This window comes from Paramisgurnus dabryanus, chromosome 10, assembly GCF_030506205.2.
Source record: "Paramisgurnus dabryanus chromosome 10, PD_genome_1.1, whole genome shotgun sequence".
Taxonomy (NCBI): domain Eukaryota; kingdom Metazoa; phylum Chordata; class Actinopteri; order Cypriniformes; family Cobitidae; genus Paramisgurnus; species Paramisgurnus dabryanus.
The window spans coordinates 3,949,196-3,964,277 of record NC_133346.1 but is presented as its reverse complement, the minus strand read 5'-3'; the positions used below and the strand labels follow the sequence as shown (position 1 = coordinate 3,964,277).

General features: G+C 36.6%; 1 protein-coding gene across 1 annotated transcript in view; it reads right to left on the bottom strand.

Annotated features, from left to right (window-relative positions):
* The window catches only part of mef2ca (myocyte enhancer factor 2ca), a 51,632-nt gene that overhangs the window by 22,478 nt on the left and 14,072 nt on the right, over nucleotides 1-15,082 (bottom strand). Inside the window, exons 3-4 of the mRNA XM_065262333.2 lie at nucleotides 10,740-10,952; nucleotides 4,615-4,818 (exon numbers count right to left, since the gene is read on the bottom strand). Of these exons, the coding sequence (XP_065118405.1) occupies nucleotides 4,615-4,818; nucleotides 10,740-10,793 (258 nt within the window). The 5' untranslated portion in view covers nucleotides 10,794-10,952. The remainder of the gene's footprint in view (nucleotides 1-4,614; nucleotides 4,819-10,739; nucleotides 10,953-15,082) is intronic.

Here is a 15,082-nt window from a genome sequence, read left to right as displayed (position 1 = left end):
CAGCATATAGCGGACTCTTGCGGATGTAGACGGTAATGATATCTCTTTGTTCATATATGTCAAAATGAATTCATACTGACTTAAAAGTCGCGCCTGACTAGAAGTCGCAGGACCAGCCAAACTATGAAAAAAGTGTGACTTTTCGTCCGGAAAATACGGTACTATGTGTTGAAAAAAGTATAAGTGTTTGTCCATTTCTTAAAAATCTTTTAATCTGAAGGTGCGTGTTTAAATGTTTGCTTTTGTAGACAAAAATATAACCGTGCAACAGCAAATTAAACATTTTTTGGATAAAATGGACTGAATAATGTAGAAAACGATAAAATATACAAGTTTTCATTTAATTTGGATGCTTTTAGTCACAACATAACTCCTATAGTTACATTTGTGTTATTATTTATTTTTGATGAGTTCACTATTATTGTAAAATGAATAAGGAAGGAGTAAGTAACCCTAAACCTTTAAATGGTACATTGCAAAAAATGACTTTCACATTTAGTATTGTTGTCTTGTTTTTAATACAAATATCTAAAAATTCTCAAAATAAGATGTATTTTCTTGATCAGCAAAATGACCCAAGAAAATAAGTCTAGTAAAAAAATTGTGCTTAAAACTAGCAAAAAAATAATCTGCCAATGGGGTAAGAATTTTTTAAAACTTTTTTCTTAAACACTAAATTCAAGAAAAATTTAAGAAACATTTTCCTACCTCATTTGCAGATTTTTTTGGTGCTTTTTTTTAAGCAAAATTTCACAGAAATTGTATATTTTTGGTCTAAATACTAGACTTATTTTCTTAGGTCATTTTGCTAATCAAGAAAATACATCTTGATTTAAGAACTTTTAGATATTTGTACTGAAAACAAGACAAAAATACTATAAGTAAGAAAATTATATTTTGCAATATACATCATGATGTTGTGCATGCAGTGTAAGGGGTTAACATGAAGCTGTAAGCCCAGTAAATCTGATTCATGGTTTTAATCTGTCAGTCGTCATCATGGTTCAGCCCCAGCAGACGATTGAGAGTCCTGTCATTGACCAATACCTCCATCCAAAACATATGCAGGATAAATAAGCAATAAACGACTTTATGGCAAACCCATTTACACCGAAAACTGGGAAAAAACATTGAACTAAGAACGTGTTGACGTGCGACTACACGAAGACAAATTATCTAAAGTGGAAATGTACAAAAATCTTTCCGGGCACTCGTGCCTTGAAATACAGCCAGTTGCAATGTAGGATGGTGGTGTTTTCTTCATTAGATTTGGAAAACTATCAAAGTGCCGAATGCGGGAATCATCTGTTCTTTGCGGTTTACGTGGGTGAAATCTGATGGGGGTTGTCAATCACCTCCAATGCCTTCAAGCAACGATGAAAGACAAGAGGTCAACCACCATACGCACACATCGCTGCTTACCCCATTAACTGTCATTACCTTTGGATACACGTTTCCTTCCTCGTGCCAAACGTCTCAACCGGAAATCAAAAGGTGTGGGGCCGAGGAAGTTTGCGTTGTGGGGGTTATAGTGCACGCTTTCGGTTTAAGGATTAAAAAGGGCATTTTCAGATTACACTAATCGAGGTAATGGGATTATAAAAGATCCTTGCTGACTTGGCAGGGAGTCCGTGAGATTTGCCTTTTGTTTCTCAGCTCATGAGGCGAGCCATGCCGTTCCCCTCCAAACAGATCAGCCTCATAAAAAAACAACAAAATCCCAGCTAAGTCTGACCTCAGGGCCACGCTTGTCAACATTGCAATCGGTCTGCTGTGTAATGTCACATGCAACTAAACAATGCAAAGTAATAGAGATTGTAAAACAATAACCGGCTCGTGCTTGAATGCACAAAGAGAAAGAAATCCTTCAGCGCTCCCCTTTATCTATATGATTATTTCTTCTCTTTCCAGCTTGTTTGTCTCCATTTTTTACTTAAGCAGCAACCGGAGAAAGATTGTTTGTGTGGCACAAGTCAATCGGCATCTCCCTGTGTTTTTCCAAGACGCGGGACTTTTCCAGGGAAATATTTTTCCCACTGCTCCCATTGGGAGCGCCATGGCCCTTCATGCATGTGGGGTGGGAAACCTTCAAGTCCTCCCTTCCCTGTGAGAGCCTGTTGTTTCCCAAAGTCAGGCCTGACAGGTGGTTTACAAGGGTTTGAGTTTTCCTCGCTGCTCTGGGAGCGGCTTCCCAGTTGCTTTCTGCTCTTTTGGCTGACCAAGCCGGTCTCGGATCAGCGTAAGATGAAACCTTTACCTGACGTTTTCCCCGTGACCGTTCCCAAAGCTCACGTGTTGCAAAAGGTGGCAGTGATGAGCAAGCACGATCTTAAATCTCTGAACAGACCAGCTGACACCTTTAATCTTAAACCTGTTGCGTAACACGGTTCTGATGGACTACAGTAAAGTCTTCATCCCTGAGCTTCAGCTGTTCTTATAGATCAATACACCACATGCCAAATGTCTGTTCAAATCACCATCAAACAAGACAAAACCAGCTATCAAATCTTGCAACTTGCATATTAATGCGAAAAACTGCACTGCAAAAAATTGTAAAAAAAAAGTATTTTTGTCTTATTGTCAGTAAAAATATCTAAAATTCTTAAATGAAGATGCTTTTTCTTGATGAGCAAAACAACCCAAGAAAATAACTCTAGTTTTTAGACCAAAAATATTAAATTTAAGTGATTAAATTCTTAAATTGAAAAAATCTGCCAATGGGGCAAGCAAAAAAAATCTTGAAAATTTTTCTTAAACAGTAAATTCAAGAAAAATTCAAGAAAAATTTGCTTACCCCATTGGCAGATTTTTTTTGCTTGTTTTATGCACAAAATCACTTAAATTTGATAGGTTTGGTCTAAAACTAGACTTATTTTCTTGGGTCGTTTTGCTAATCAAGAAAAAGCATCTTAATTTAAGAATTTTTAGATATTTTTACTGAAAACAAGACAAAAATACTAAAAAAATTTCTTGAAAATAATTTTTTGCAGTGTGGTCACACTATCCTGATCTGTCATCATATATATTTAATGATAAATTGTTCAATTGCAGTTGCCGGTGTTTTTATTTTCGGCATCGACCGATAAAACTTTCTGCACTGCAAAAAATGACTTTCTTACTTAGTATCTTTATCTTGTTTTCAGTGAAAATATCAAAAAATTCTTAAATTAAGATGTATTTTCTTGATAAACAAAATGACCTAAGAAAATAAGTCTAGTTTTTAGACAAAAAATAGAAAATGTAAGCGAATATGTGCTTAAAACAAGCAAAAAAAAGTGTTTATGAAAAAAGTAAACTTATTTCAAAAAAAAAAATTATTATTCCATTGTCAGATTATTTTTTTTTTTTTTGCTTGTTTTAAGCACTAATTTACTTAAAGTTTATATTTTTGGTCTAAAAACTATACTTATTTTCCTAGGTCATTTTGCTCATCAAGAAAATACATCTAAATTTAAGGATTTTTAGATATTTTTACTGAAAACAAGACATAAAATACTAAGTAAGAAAGTAATTTTTTGCAGTGTGTTACTTAAATTTGTTGTTCGTAATGAAAATGTAAAGTCAAAGCCTGACAGACATTAAAATGACCAATCATTATTCACGTGTCCAGCAAAGTACCGTGTGGTTTCCGATTCGTAAATATATCGTCTTGTAAATATTTTTCAAGTGCTTAAAGGAATACTCCACTTTCGTAAAAAATCCCGATAATTTAATCACCCCCATGTCATCCAAGATGTTTATGTCTTTCGTTGTTCATCGAGAAGAAATAAAGTTTTTGATGACTTTTTTTTCCATATAATGGATTTTTTGGACCTCAGAAGTGCTCTAAACGATCCCAACCAAGGCATAAGAGTCTTATCTAACCAAACGACCAACAAAAAAAAGTACTTTTAAACCTAAACTACAGGTCTTGCACTAGCCGTGTGAGGCGCCAGCGTGACCTTACGTAAATGACGTCGAAAGGTCACGCATGACGTATGCGAAACTATTGCTTCAGTGTTTACAAGTGTGGAGAAAGAGGAGCGTTCAGACGTTTTTGTATGTGGAATAATACTAATTAATGTCTTTGTGTCAGATTATTGTTTAAAATGGTCCGCAAGTGTGCGTTTCACATATGTAACGCTTGATCTTTCGACGTGATTATGTAATACGTAAGGTTGTGCTGGCGCATCACACGGCTAGTGCAAGATGAAAAGTTGTGGTTTAAAAATACTTTTTTTAGTGAAAATAATGATCGTTTCGCTAGTTAAGACCCTTAAGCCTCGGTTAGGATTGTTTAGGAGTCCTATTATCAAGATTTTTTTTTTTTTGGAAGAGGAGTAATCCTTTAAGGGTGTATTTATAAATAATATGCATAACAATTTTTTATCTAGTATCAATTTACTATAATTTCATTTGTCTTGTGCCGGCCCCATTGCCTTCTCCCTATCGGCATCGGTATGGGCCAATAAAATACCCACATCGGTCGACCATCACGTTCTGGTATGAATTTATGGAAATCTGTCCTACGATGCTAGCTAGTTTTTGTTTATTGGCGGGTGAGCCCATCTTGGACTAACAACAAACTATCTGTTTTAAACCATCCTTAAAGTGTTTTGGCGAAGGGAAACTCACCTCCACAATGTCGGAGTTAGTCCGACTCTCGTGAGGCTCGTTGTACTCGGTGTATTTGAGCAGAACTTTGTCCATGTCGGTGCTGGCGTACTGGAAGAGTTTATTAGTGCTGTTGAAAATGATGAGAGCGATCTCACAGTCACACAGTACGCTCAGCTCATAGGCCTTCTTCATTAATCCAAACTTCCGCTTTGTAAACGTAACCTGGGGAACAAAGAACGAGCAGGGGTTACTTTAGGATAGGTTGATGGGTTACCTGTCATTCAATGATCACACAGACAACATGTAATATTAAAGGGGACATTTCTCAAGATACCCCTCAGATAATTTTTTATAGTATGGTAAAATTGCCACTTTGTAGGTGTGAACAAAAATGTGCCGTTTTTGGGTGTGTCCTTTAACATGCAAATGAGCTGATCTCTGCACTAAATGGCAGTGTCTTGGTTGGATAGTACAGATTAAGGGGCGGTATTATCCCCTTCTGACATCACAAGGGGAGCCAAATTACAATGATCTATTTTTTCACATGCTTGCAGAGAATGGTTTACCAAAACTAAGTTACTAGGTTGATCTTTTTCACATTTACTAGGTAAAGCACTGGGGACCCAATTATAGCACTTAAACATGGAAAAAGTCAGATTTTTATGATATGTCCCCTTTAAAATAACATGAAATTTTTACGACACTTTTATGGTGCTTTTGCTTCCTTTATGCGACTCACAACTTCTAAATATAGGCTAAAACTGAATATGCATCCCATGATTCTCTTGTATGCCAAATTCATTTAAAATGTGTTTTTCTTGAGTAAATCACCCCACCAAAATGATACTTTGTTCACGTCATTACCGCTACAGTGTATGTCCAATCCAAATACTTTGACATGGTCGTCTGGTTAGAGACTATCAGGACTCTGCGTGCCATGCTAAATTTAGACTGGGGAGTTCAAGGTGAAATTCTGCCCAGCACGCATCGCAAATTGACAGGATGGCTTTGGCTGACGATGACCCAAGCATCACCTGGGCACGCCGGCACGTCCCATTTAAAAAGGATAATTTCCCAAAGACACCATTTAAACCCTCGTTGAACAAACTCTCCATCTGTGATGAGATGAAATGAAATTGAGAGAGGTACGGCCATATGGGCTTCATAAAAACTCTCATGGACACCTGCCTGAAAAAATCTAACTTTGGATTATTAAATATGTATTAAAGGAAAACACCACCGTTTTTAAATATTTTACTATGTTCTTACCGCAACTTAGATGAATTAATACACACCTATATTTTTTCAATGCATGCACTTAATCTTTGTACAGCGCGTCGTGAATGTGTTAGCATTTAGCCTAGCCTCATTCATTCCTTAGGATCCAAACAGGGATGTATTAAGAAGCCACCAAGCACTTCAATGTTTTCCTTATTTATGAGTAAGTATGGTGGCACAAAATAAAACGAGGCGACTTTTAAGCAGATAAAAAATGAGAACTATATTGTATGGTGGAAGTTTGCAGCACTTCAACCTCGAGGTCGAAGTGCAGCAAAGTAAGTGCTTTTCCGCCATACAATATAGTTCTCATTTTTTATCCGCTTAAAAAATTGCCACATTTGGATCCTAAGGAATGAATGGGGCTACGCTAAATGCTAACACATTCACGACGCGCTGTACAAAGATTAAGTGCACGCATTGAAAAAAGATAGGTATGTGTTAATTCGTCTAAGTTGAGGTAAGAACATAGTAAAATATAAAAAAATGGTGGTGTTTTCCTTTAAGCCCAGAATTTTTAGAGGTTGCTCTTAATCTCAAAATTTATTTCTAAAAAGAATAGAAAAAGGAACAAATACAAAGTCTTTCAAAGAGTCGATTAGGAGACTCGGTTGACTCACTGCACTACAAAAAATTTCTTAGTATTTTTGTCTAGTTTTCAGTAGAAAAACATAAAAAAATTCTTGATGAGCAAAACGACACAAGAAAATAAATGTAAGTGATTTTGTGCATAAAACAAGCAAAAAAATCTGCCAATGGGGTAAGCAAATTTTATTTTTTTCTAGATTTTTTTGCTTGTTTTATGCACAAAATCACTTAAATTTGATATTTTTGGTCTAAAAACCAGACTTATTTTCTTGGGTCATTTTGCTCATCAAGAAAAAGCATCTTAATTTAAGAATTTTTAGATATTTTTTCTGAAAACAAGACAAAAATACTAATAAATACTTGGTTTTGGATGTTTCTAGGGATGCACCGATTGTTCAAAAAAAAAAAAAACAATTCGTCCGAAATAAGCAAAAACGCATCTTTATTTGACCCTTAAAAATGCTTCCACAATGCCAACACGTTTGCTGCATTGTTCAATAAAATTCATCTTTTTGGCCAAACACCGAATTTTTGCTATTTTCAGGCCAAATAGTTTTGGTTGCCAAACATTCGGTGCATCCCATGTTTCTTATAAAAACATTGCGAGGAATGTGACAATTGAGAAAACACAAATGAGAAACCTGACACATTTATATAACTGTACTGTATGTATGTATGTATATATATTTAGACTACAATGACTAAAGACTTGCAAAATCTGATCTGTTCTGGATCTTCAGAGACGACACATTTAAAATCCTTTTTCCTAAGACACAACTGGGAAGACATTTAGTTCCCCATCTCATCCTTATCATTTACCAGTAACACATAAAAACATAATTTGTGAATTTTTGTGTACGAGTGAAGAAGACACACAATCCATGTGCAGGTTTTTGTGTTTCTCTGTGCGTGATCTCAGTCGTCATGTACTTCATCACAAACAAACTCCAGCAGGAAGATCTTCTCACTTTGAGCTCTTTGCACGCTGACGCTCTCATCTCCACATGATTTAGATTACACACACGCACACACGCACGAACAGGGAACGACAGATGTCTTACACATGCTCGCTGGAACACACACGCATGGAGAAACCTTTCGCACACTGCATGCGTTCAGCGCCGCATATCACACCGTCCTCAGCCTTAAATTACCTTACACGTTTTTTTGTTTAGCTGCCTGCTTCTTGTGCCGACTTAAGTTAGGATAAGACGTCTAACAAACAGAACGCGTAAGAAGCGTCACACTACGGGAAAGGGTGGGGGGTCGGACTAATGGTGCCACCGCACCGGGGTCAGGAAACACATTTGACTGCATTTCCTGTCATAACAGGAAGGGTCCAATGGTTTCCACTCCACAATGGCTTTGCTTTGGCTTCCGGCCCTGCGCTGGTCATTGCAGGGGGATGGAGACAGGTGGAAGGGGGGTTGTAGATGACAGGCGGCCATTTATCCTAAACCCTGAGCTGTTGTCCACTTAAACACTGAGGCATTGTTCGCAAGCAAAGAACAACATGTAAAGAAACAGACCGAACACTTAACCTTTCTCCCGAGCGCTCTACTGAGAATAACCTGACCTCACGCTTAAAATACACAATTCAACAAACAACTCTTCTCTTATCTGATGACAATCCTATTTTTACAGTTAGTATCGCTAATGCACATCTTATGAGAAACATACGTTTCATGAGTTAACATGAGTACATATACTAATTTTAATAGCGCTATGAACACGGTGGTCGGATTACAAACTTTTAAAATAATTTTGGCTGTATTTTACAGTACCGCTAATGCATATTATATACGTTTTCTGTAAAGTCTAAAGCAGTGGTCTCCAACATGGTGCCCGCGGGTGCCCCCACGGAGTCTGCGAGTTGCCCGCCAAAGCACATTCTATTAATAGCCTCAATAAATGTTATATTTATTTATTACATATTTTCTATATTAACGTTGCTTCTTTTATGCATGTTAAAATTTTTAACTCATTTCCTGCCAGCCTTTTTTTTATTGCCTGCCAGCATTTTTTTGTGATTTTGACAAAATGCCTTCCAGGCAAAATTTCTTCTAAAAATATATAAACATTCAAATATATCAAATGAAAGAACAGACCATCTGCTTTAAAAAAAAAAAAAAAAAAAACTTTCATCATCTATATTTTTTTCTCTGCTTATAAACTCTTAAATATGGGTATTTTTCTTAATAAATATAAATTGTATAGCAAAAAGCTGAAATAATTGCATTTTTGTGTGCATTTTATTCTCATTGAAATATTAAGCACTAAAAGTATGATGATTATTTGTAAAGTAACCTCACAGATTTTACTGAATAACCTGGGTTCCATATGAAATCGATAATCATCATTTCAACATGCAACCCATATTTATATTTTTAATGTGGTCAGGACACACACACGAAAAAGCCACTGGGTAAAATTAGAGAAGCAAGGTTTATGAATGAAATAAAGCCAACTCATGTCATACTACTGTAACCTGACGCTTTACTGAGGTTGGTTTGATCAGGAAAATAAGGGCTTGATATTTTTCATGAGTGTTGTCAGATGTGACGGTAACAGTCAGAGATCCTGCTGGTGTAATGGGTCGGGTGAGTAATGGGTGGGAAGTGTCGGAGAAAGACACGCCCGCTGGCTGAGGTTCAGTTATTAAGACTCTCGGGATCATAACTTGTGATGCATTTATATGACAATTAAAGAAGCATTTATGATGATTTAGTATAATCATATTTCATATCACACACAAAAACTGAAGGCAGACAGACTGAGGTGGGAATTTAGCTCTTGAGCGTCTTATGGAGACGTGGTACGTGTAAAGCTGTAGTTCACCCTAAAATGAAAATTAGCCACTATTTTATTCAGTAAAAGTTATATTAAATAATATCGTGATTCTTTTCAGCTTTACAATGGAACCGGATGGTGCCCCATTTTTTTAAATTCCATAAAGCAAATTCATCCATCAATAACTAATTTATACAGTTATTAAATGTTATTTAAATAAAGACACTTTTATATTTCAAACTTAACAAACATGTTCACAAGAGAGTCGACGTCAGGATGGAGGCTTTAAAGGGACACTTCACTTTTTTTGAAAATATTCTCATTTTCCAGCTCCCCTAGAGTTAAACATTTGATTCTTACCGTTTTGGAATTAATTCAGCCGATCTCCAGGTCTGGCGGTACCACTTTTAGCATAATCCATTGAATCTGATTAGACCATTAGCATCGCACTTAAAAAAAAAACAAAGCGTTTCGATATTTTTCCTATTTAAAAATGGACTTTTAGCATAGCTTAGCACAATAGCTTAGCGTAATAATCAAGGACTTTGCTTTTGATCATTGCGCCTCCTGCAGCCATGTTACGGCGGCAAAGTCCTTGATTATTGCGCCAGAATGAGAGTATAGTTCATAGCCATATCTGACTAGAAAATCGCAACTTTTAATTTTCTGTCGGTCTTAGTACACGATGTAACTACAGAAGAGTCAAGTTTTAAATAATAAAAATATCCAAACTCTTTGGTTATTTGTTAGCGCGATGCTAATGGTCTAATCAGATTCAATTGATTATGCTAAGCTATGCTAAAAGTGGTAGCGCCAGACCCGGACATCGGCTGAATGGATTCCAAAACGGTAAAAATCAAATGTTTTACTCTAGGAGAGCTGGAAAATGGAAAAATAAAGTGGAAAGTCCCTTTAATGCTTCAATACACAATTTACAGCAAAACATCTTTTTTGGAGTCATGTTTATTTTTTTTTAAAGAAGATACATGTAGAGTTGCGCAAGATAATTGAATTATGTTTTTGTTTCTTATCTCATTGTTAAATTTTATCAGCAAAAGAAATCCCTGAGTCTTATTATCCATTAGCCTTGCATTATCAATCCAAAGATCATGTGTTTGATCTTGGGAACACACCTATTAGAAATGTACAATAGACTGAATTTGTTTAAAAGCATCTCAAAGATATCTTTAAAGCAAAAAGACTTCTATCAATTTAGGGCAAGACCATCTGTTAATCCAAGCAATGGCGGACGGCATAATGTTCAAGAAAACATTCTACACACACGAACCAATGAGGAACAATGAACGCAGCTCATCCAAAGTGAGAATTCAGCTTGTGAGAGTCTTGTGACGCTGTCGTCACTTCCTTAAGTGATTCATATTGTGTGTGTGAGGGTTAAAGACTCCTCCAGAAGTGAATACCACAGTAAGATTACATTTGTTTGACGCCTCAATTCCATTCTTTTATATAAGATAACATCTCTTTACCTGTCTGTTGCGTTCATCCATTATCCGCGCGATCTGAATCTTTTTCCTTCCCATTTTAGCGGTCTGGTATTCCTTCCTATTTCAAAAGTATTGTCCACTCTTTAAGTCTTGACTCCTTCCTCTCTCTCTCTCTCTCTTTCTCTCTTGTCGATCCTCAACGCAGTCTGTCCTCTGTGCTCGTTCCTCTTAATTCAAAGACTCCGGCATTCGTTCCTGAACAGACAAGACACAGAGAGACACAGATTTTATCAGCCGAACGTGTGATATCACTCAGCGGGTGCATGTGGAGAGAAAAGAGAAGCGTTTGGTTAACAGTGAACTAAATCAGAACCTTCTGGAAAAGCCAAAATAAATTTACAATGCAACACTATATATATATATATATATATAAGAAATGTCCTTAAACCTGATCAATTTAATTAAGAAGCAAAACTGCAAGAGATAATCTGATGTTTTGCTTCTTACTATATTGGACGATCTTAAGATAAACCTCAGTAAATTTTTAGATTTGTTTAACTAACTTTAGCCAACCAACAAAAAATCTATATTTAGGGCTCCGGCCCTCGGCTGAACACCAAGAGGAAATAAAACTCAATGTTAACCCACGATGCAAATAAGAGCTTTGGGGAACAGATATGAAACTTTCACACTCACAATGAAAGAGACAGATATACAGAAAAAGACAAAATCTTTTGCTTTGGATTTGGCCAACGTCTTCGGAAAAACGTGGCCGATAAATGCCAGAGAGAAAGATGTACAAAGTTTATGAAGAAAAGAGATGACACATCCGACGAGGAAGTTACGGGAATGTTGTGACAGCTTTTTATTTGAATAGCACACCGAATGATAAACGCTTCGGGAAGCTCAGCTCGGCTTTGCTGATGCCGATAAACGTAAATAATTGTTTCTGCAATTTTATAAATCAGTTAGCGTTAAATGAATCCAATTATGGCCTTTAATACATCCAAGATCTTCATGTTACCATGTGCAGCCTGCACGTTGCATAAGTTTAAGCTGTTTGGGACATGTAATCCATTAAAGCCAGTCTCAGAGTTAGTTCCCGTTTGGCCGTTCGCCTGATGATGTCCACCTCGCTTATCTCAAACTAACCAATCGGTCTGGTTGTGCCCAGTGACTTTGTTTTAGGATTAGCCATTCAAGCTGAAGTTATTCAAGGACATCATCCACATGCTGTGGGGTGGAAACACTGAGACATATGCGACATGATGTCACACCACAAAAACAGAACTACTCTACTTAGAAAAGTTTAGAAGATACGGACACGAGCCACATGTATATTTTTCTTACTGAAAAGGTATTATTTTACAGCTAAAGTTAAATGATATTTCAATGAAGTTTAGATCTCCATGCTGCATTATTAGTGATATTTTTTAATTATCGCATCGGCTGATAAATCTTTCTTTTGCTTAAAGGTGCCAAAAAATGCTTTGAAATAATCTGTTAAATTATTAATAGAATGTATTTGGCTTTATTAAGTGCAAAACTGATCTAGAGATGGTTTTACATGTCCATTTACAACCCTAGGATTGGCTCTTAAAATGAAATGGTCTGTTATTACCTTATTTGGAAGGGTCATGAATAATAATGTTGAGCTCTGCTCTGATTGGCTGTTTCTCAGAGCTGTTCAGTTCAGTAGCTCTGTGTGTATAAACAGATCTTATGTTTGAGTCTTTATCAGGTGAAGGTACAGATTTTGAAGAATAATCAATTGTTTTGAGATTGTTCATGGACGTTTCTGAGTGGTAAGTTTGTGTTTTTTGAGTATGGACCTGCAAAAACTGTAACGTCAATAGTAAAACTTCAGTCTTAACGTTAGCATATAGTGCTAACTCAGCAGCAGTCACAACTTTGTTTTAGCATTGTAAAAATATTGTAATTAATTTAATGTTGGGGCGAACATCTCGACTGTAATGTGAGATTGGTCTGTTTCCAGTGTTGCACAAGTTTCTTTGCATGCACAAGTTTTACATAAAAATGAGGAAATAATCGTGTTTGAGGCTCACAATGTCATTACCATGTACAGAACTCTTATTATTCATATATGCCTATATAAATACGCAAGGAATAATTGATGTCGTCCATTATATTTTATAAGAAAATAATGCACACCCAGTGGTAATGTGGCACGAGTGCATTATTTTCAAATAATTCAAAGGACCGGAGTCAATTATTCCTCTTATACCACGGTTACCACAAACATTGATCTGGTGCCTATTTTTAGTTAGGTGTGCGGTTATAGAAAAATAATGCATACCCGTGAAAGATTATTTCTCAACCAATCAGAATAAAGCATTCAACAGACCCGTGCACCTTCAAATTAGTTTTTGCTAATACAAAGACACTAAGATATAAAGCTAATGTCTGACAGACAGTAAAATGACCAATCATATTCACTTTTAAGGGGATATATCACTAAAAAATCCAGTAACTTAATTTTGGTAAACCATTCTCTGCAAGCATGTAAAAAAGGGCATTGAAATTTGGCTCCCCTTGTGATGTCAGAAGGGGATAATACCGCCCCTTAATCTGCACTATCCAACCACGACACTGCCATTTAGTGCAACTCATTTGCATTTAAAACGGCACACTTTTGCTCACACCTACAAAGTTGCAATTTTAACATGCTATAAAAAAATTACCAACATGATATATTGAGCTAAAACTTCATATACGTACTCTGTGGACACCAAAGATTTATTTGACATCTTAAAAAGGTCTTGTGAAATGTCCCGATGCGTTGTGTCACCTACAACAACACTCCAGCATGCAACAGGTTTTCAAAAAGTACCATGAGGTCACATCCGCAGTTCATATGTCTTATAAAGGGTCAATTTATAACTAGTCTCCCATTTGTGTTATATCGGCCACATTGATTTCTTAATATCTTATATATCCAAACATTCAAACCAAAACTGCAATGTAAAGTTTTGCAAAATAAAATAATAAAATAGACGAAAGATGATGCATGCTGAGAATTGACATTTAAATTAATGCATTTGGCAGCTGCTTTTATCTAAAGTGACTTACAGTGCACTTAAGCTATATACATTTTATCAGCACGTGTGTTAAATGGGAATCGAACCAATGACTGCTCCAGCAAGTAAGCCGCAGGAACACAACAGTACTTATCTCAAAAATTTAGTTACTCTGTTTATCATTCTTCATATTATTGCCTCCCTCAGATGAATCACTTCATTGTTTTCCTCGTTGTCACTTTGTTTCTGCTAAATTCCTCTGAACGTATTGTGAAATATAATTAGAAACGGACTTCTATATAAACTAGCTTGGAATATAATAAATATCTCTGTAATAAAAAAGTAATTTAATTATTTAAATGTATTTCTGTGCCGCTGTCGGACCGACATTCGTGAGGGGTTTTCAAAAAGGTTGATTTAGTGACACTCACAAAAACCCACAGGAACTGGACATGCCGAGGCAAAATGGCTCAGAGGTCAGAGATGCTGGCGTGTTTACCCATGTGACGGAAAGATAAAGAAAAACACAGACGGGGAGGAGCTGAGTGCCAAGAAACCAGGAGAGTAATGTGCAACATTAAGCCACTTTGTTAATCTGCCTCGCTGATTCTCCCTGGAGCAACAGGAGAGGACAGAGACCTCCTCGCCCCGTGAAGAGCGGCATGGTGCCACCGAAATAAAACAGTGCAGAGATAACACTTAGATATGGTTGAGACAGTCTCCTGAGGGGCCATTAGACACCGGACAACTTCCAGAGAAGTGTGGCAAGAGACCTCCTACTTTAAATGAGCTCCGGTAAAGGGCGACCTGAGGGGGAATGTTTAACTACGTAAAAAAAGACATTGGCAACTGTCAGACATGTAGCCATTTGGCTGACGTTTTTTCCACAGCATGCATTAGAAGGTAAACATTTTTCGAGATCGAAGCCATGACCTTTTGCGCTGCTAACGCTAAGCTCTACACATTGAGCTCGGTAATTATACAGTACAGCCCAACATTTGTGCTCTCCCCATGACTTTTCTTATCCTTTCCTCTGAAAACATTTACTTGTATACTGAAATACAAACAGCTTTACATCCAGGAGTTTTCAAACTTTATGATGGCAAGGAACCCCAAATATGATCATCCTTATGCGAGGGATCCCCATCCTAAAATATATTTTTAACTATGTTAGATAAATAGTAATTTAGATATTATCATGACAGCATATTTCTAAATAATTGTCTATATAGTACATTTTTCAAATTTTTGCTTTGTTATTTCCCCCCAAATTTTTGGGGGGACCCTGTGAACAATCTGTGGGACCCCAGTTTAAAAAAACCCTGTTCTTTACAATGCTAGGGCGGT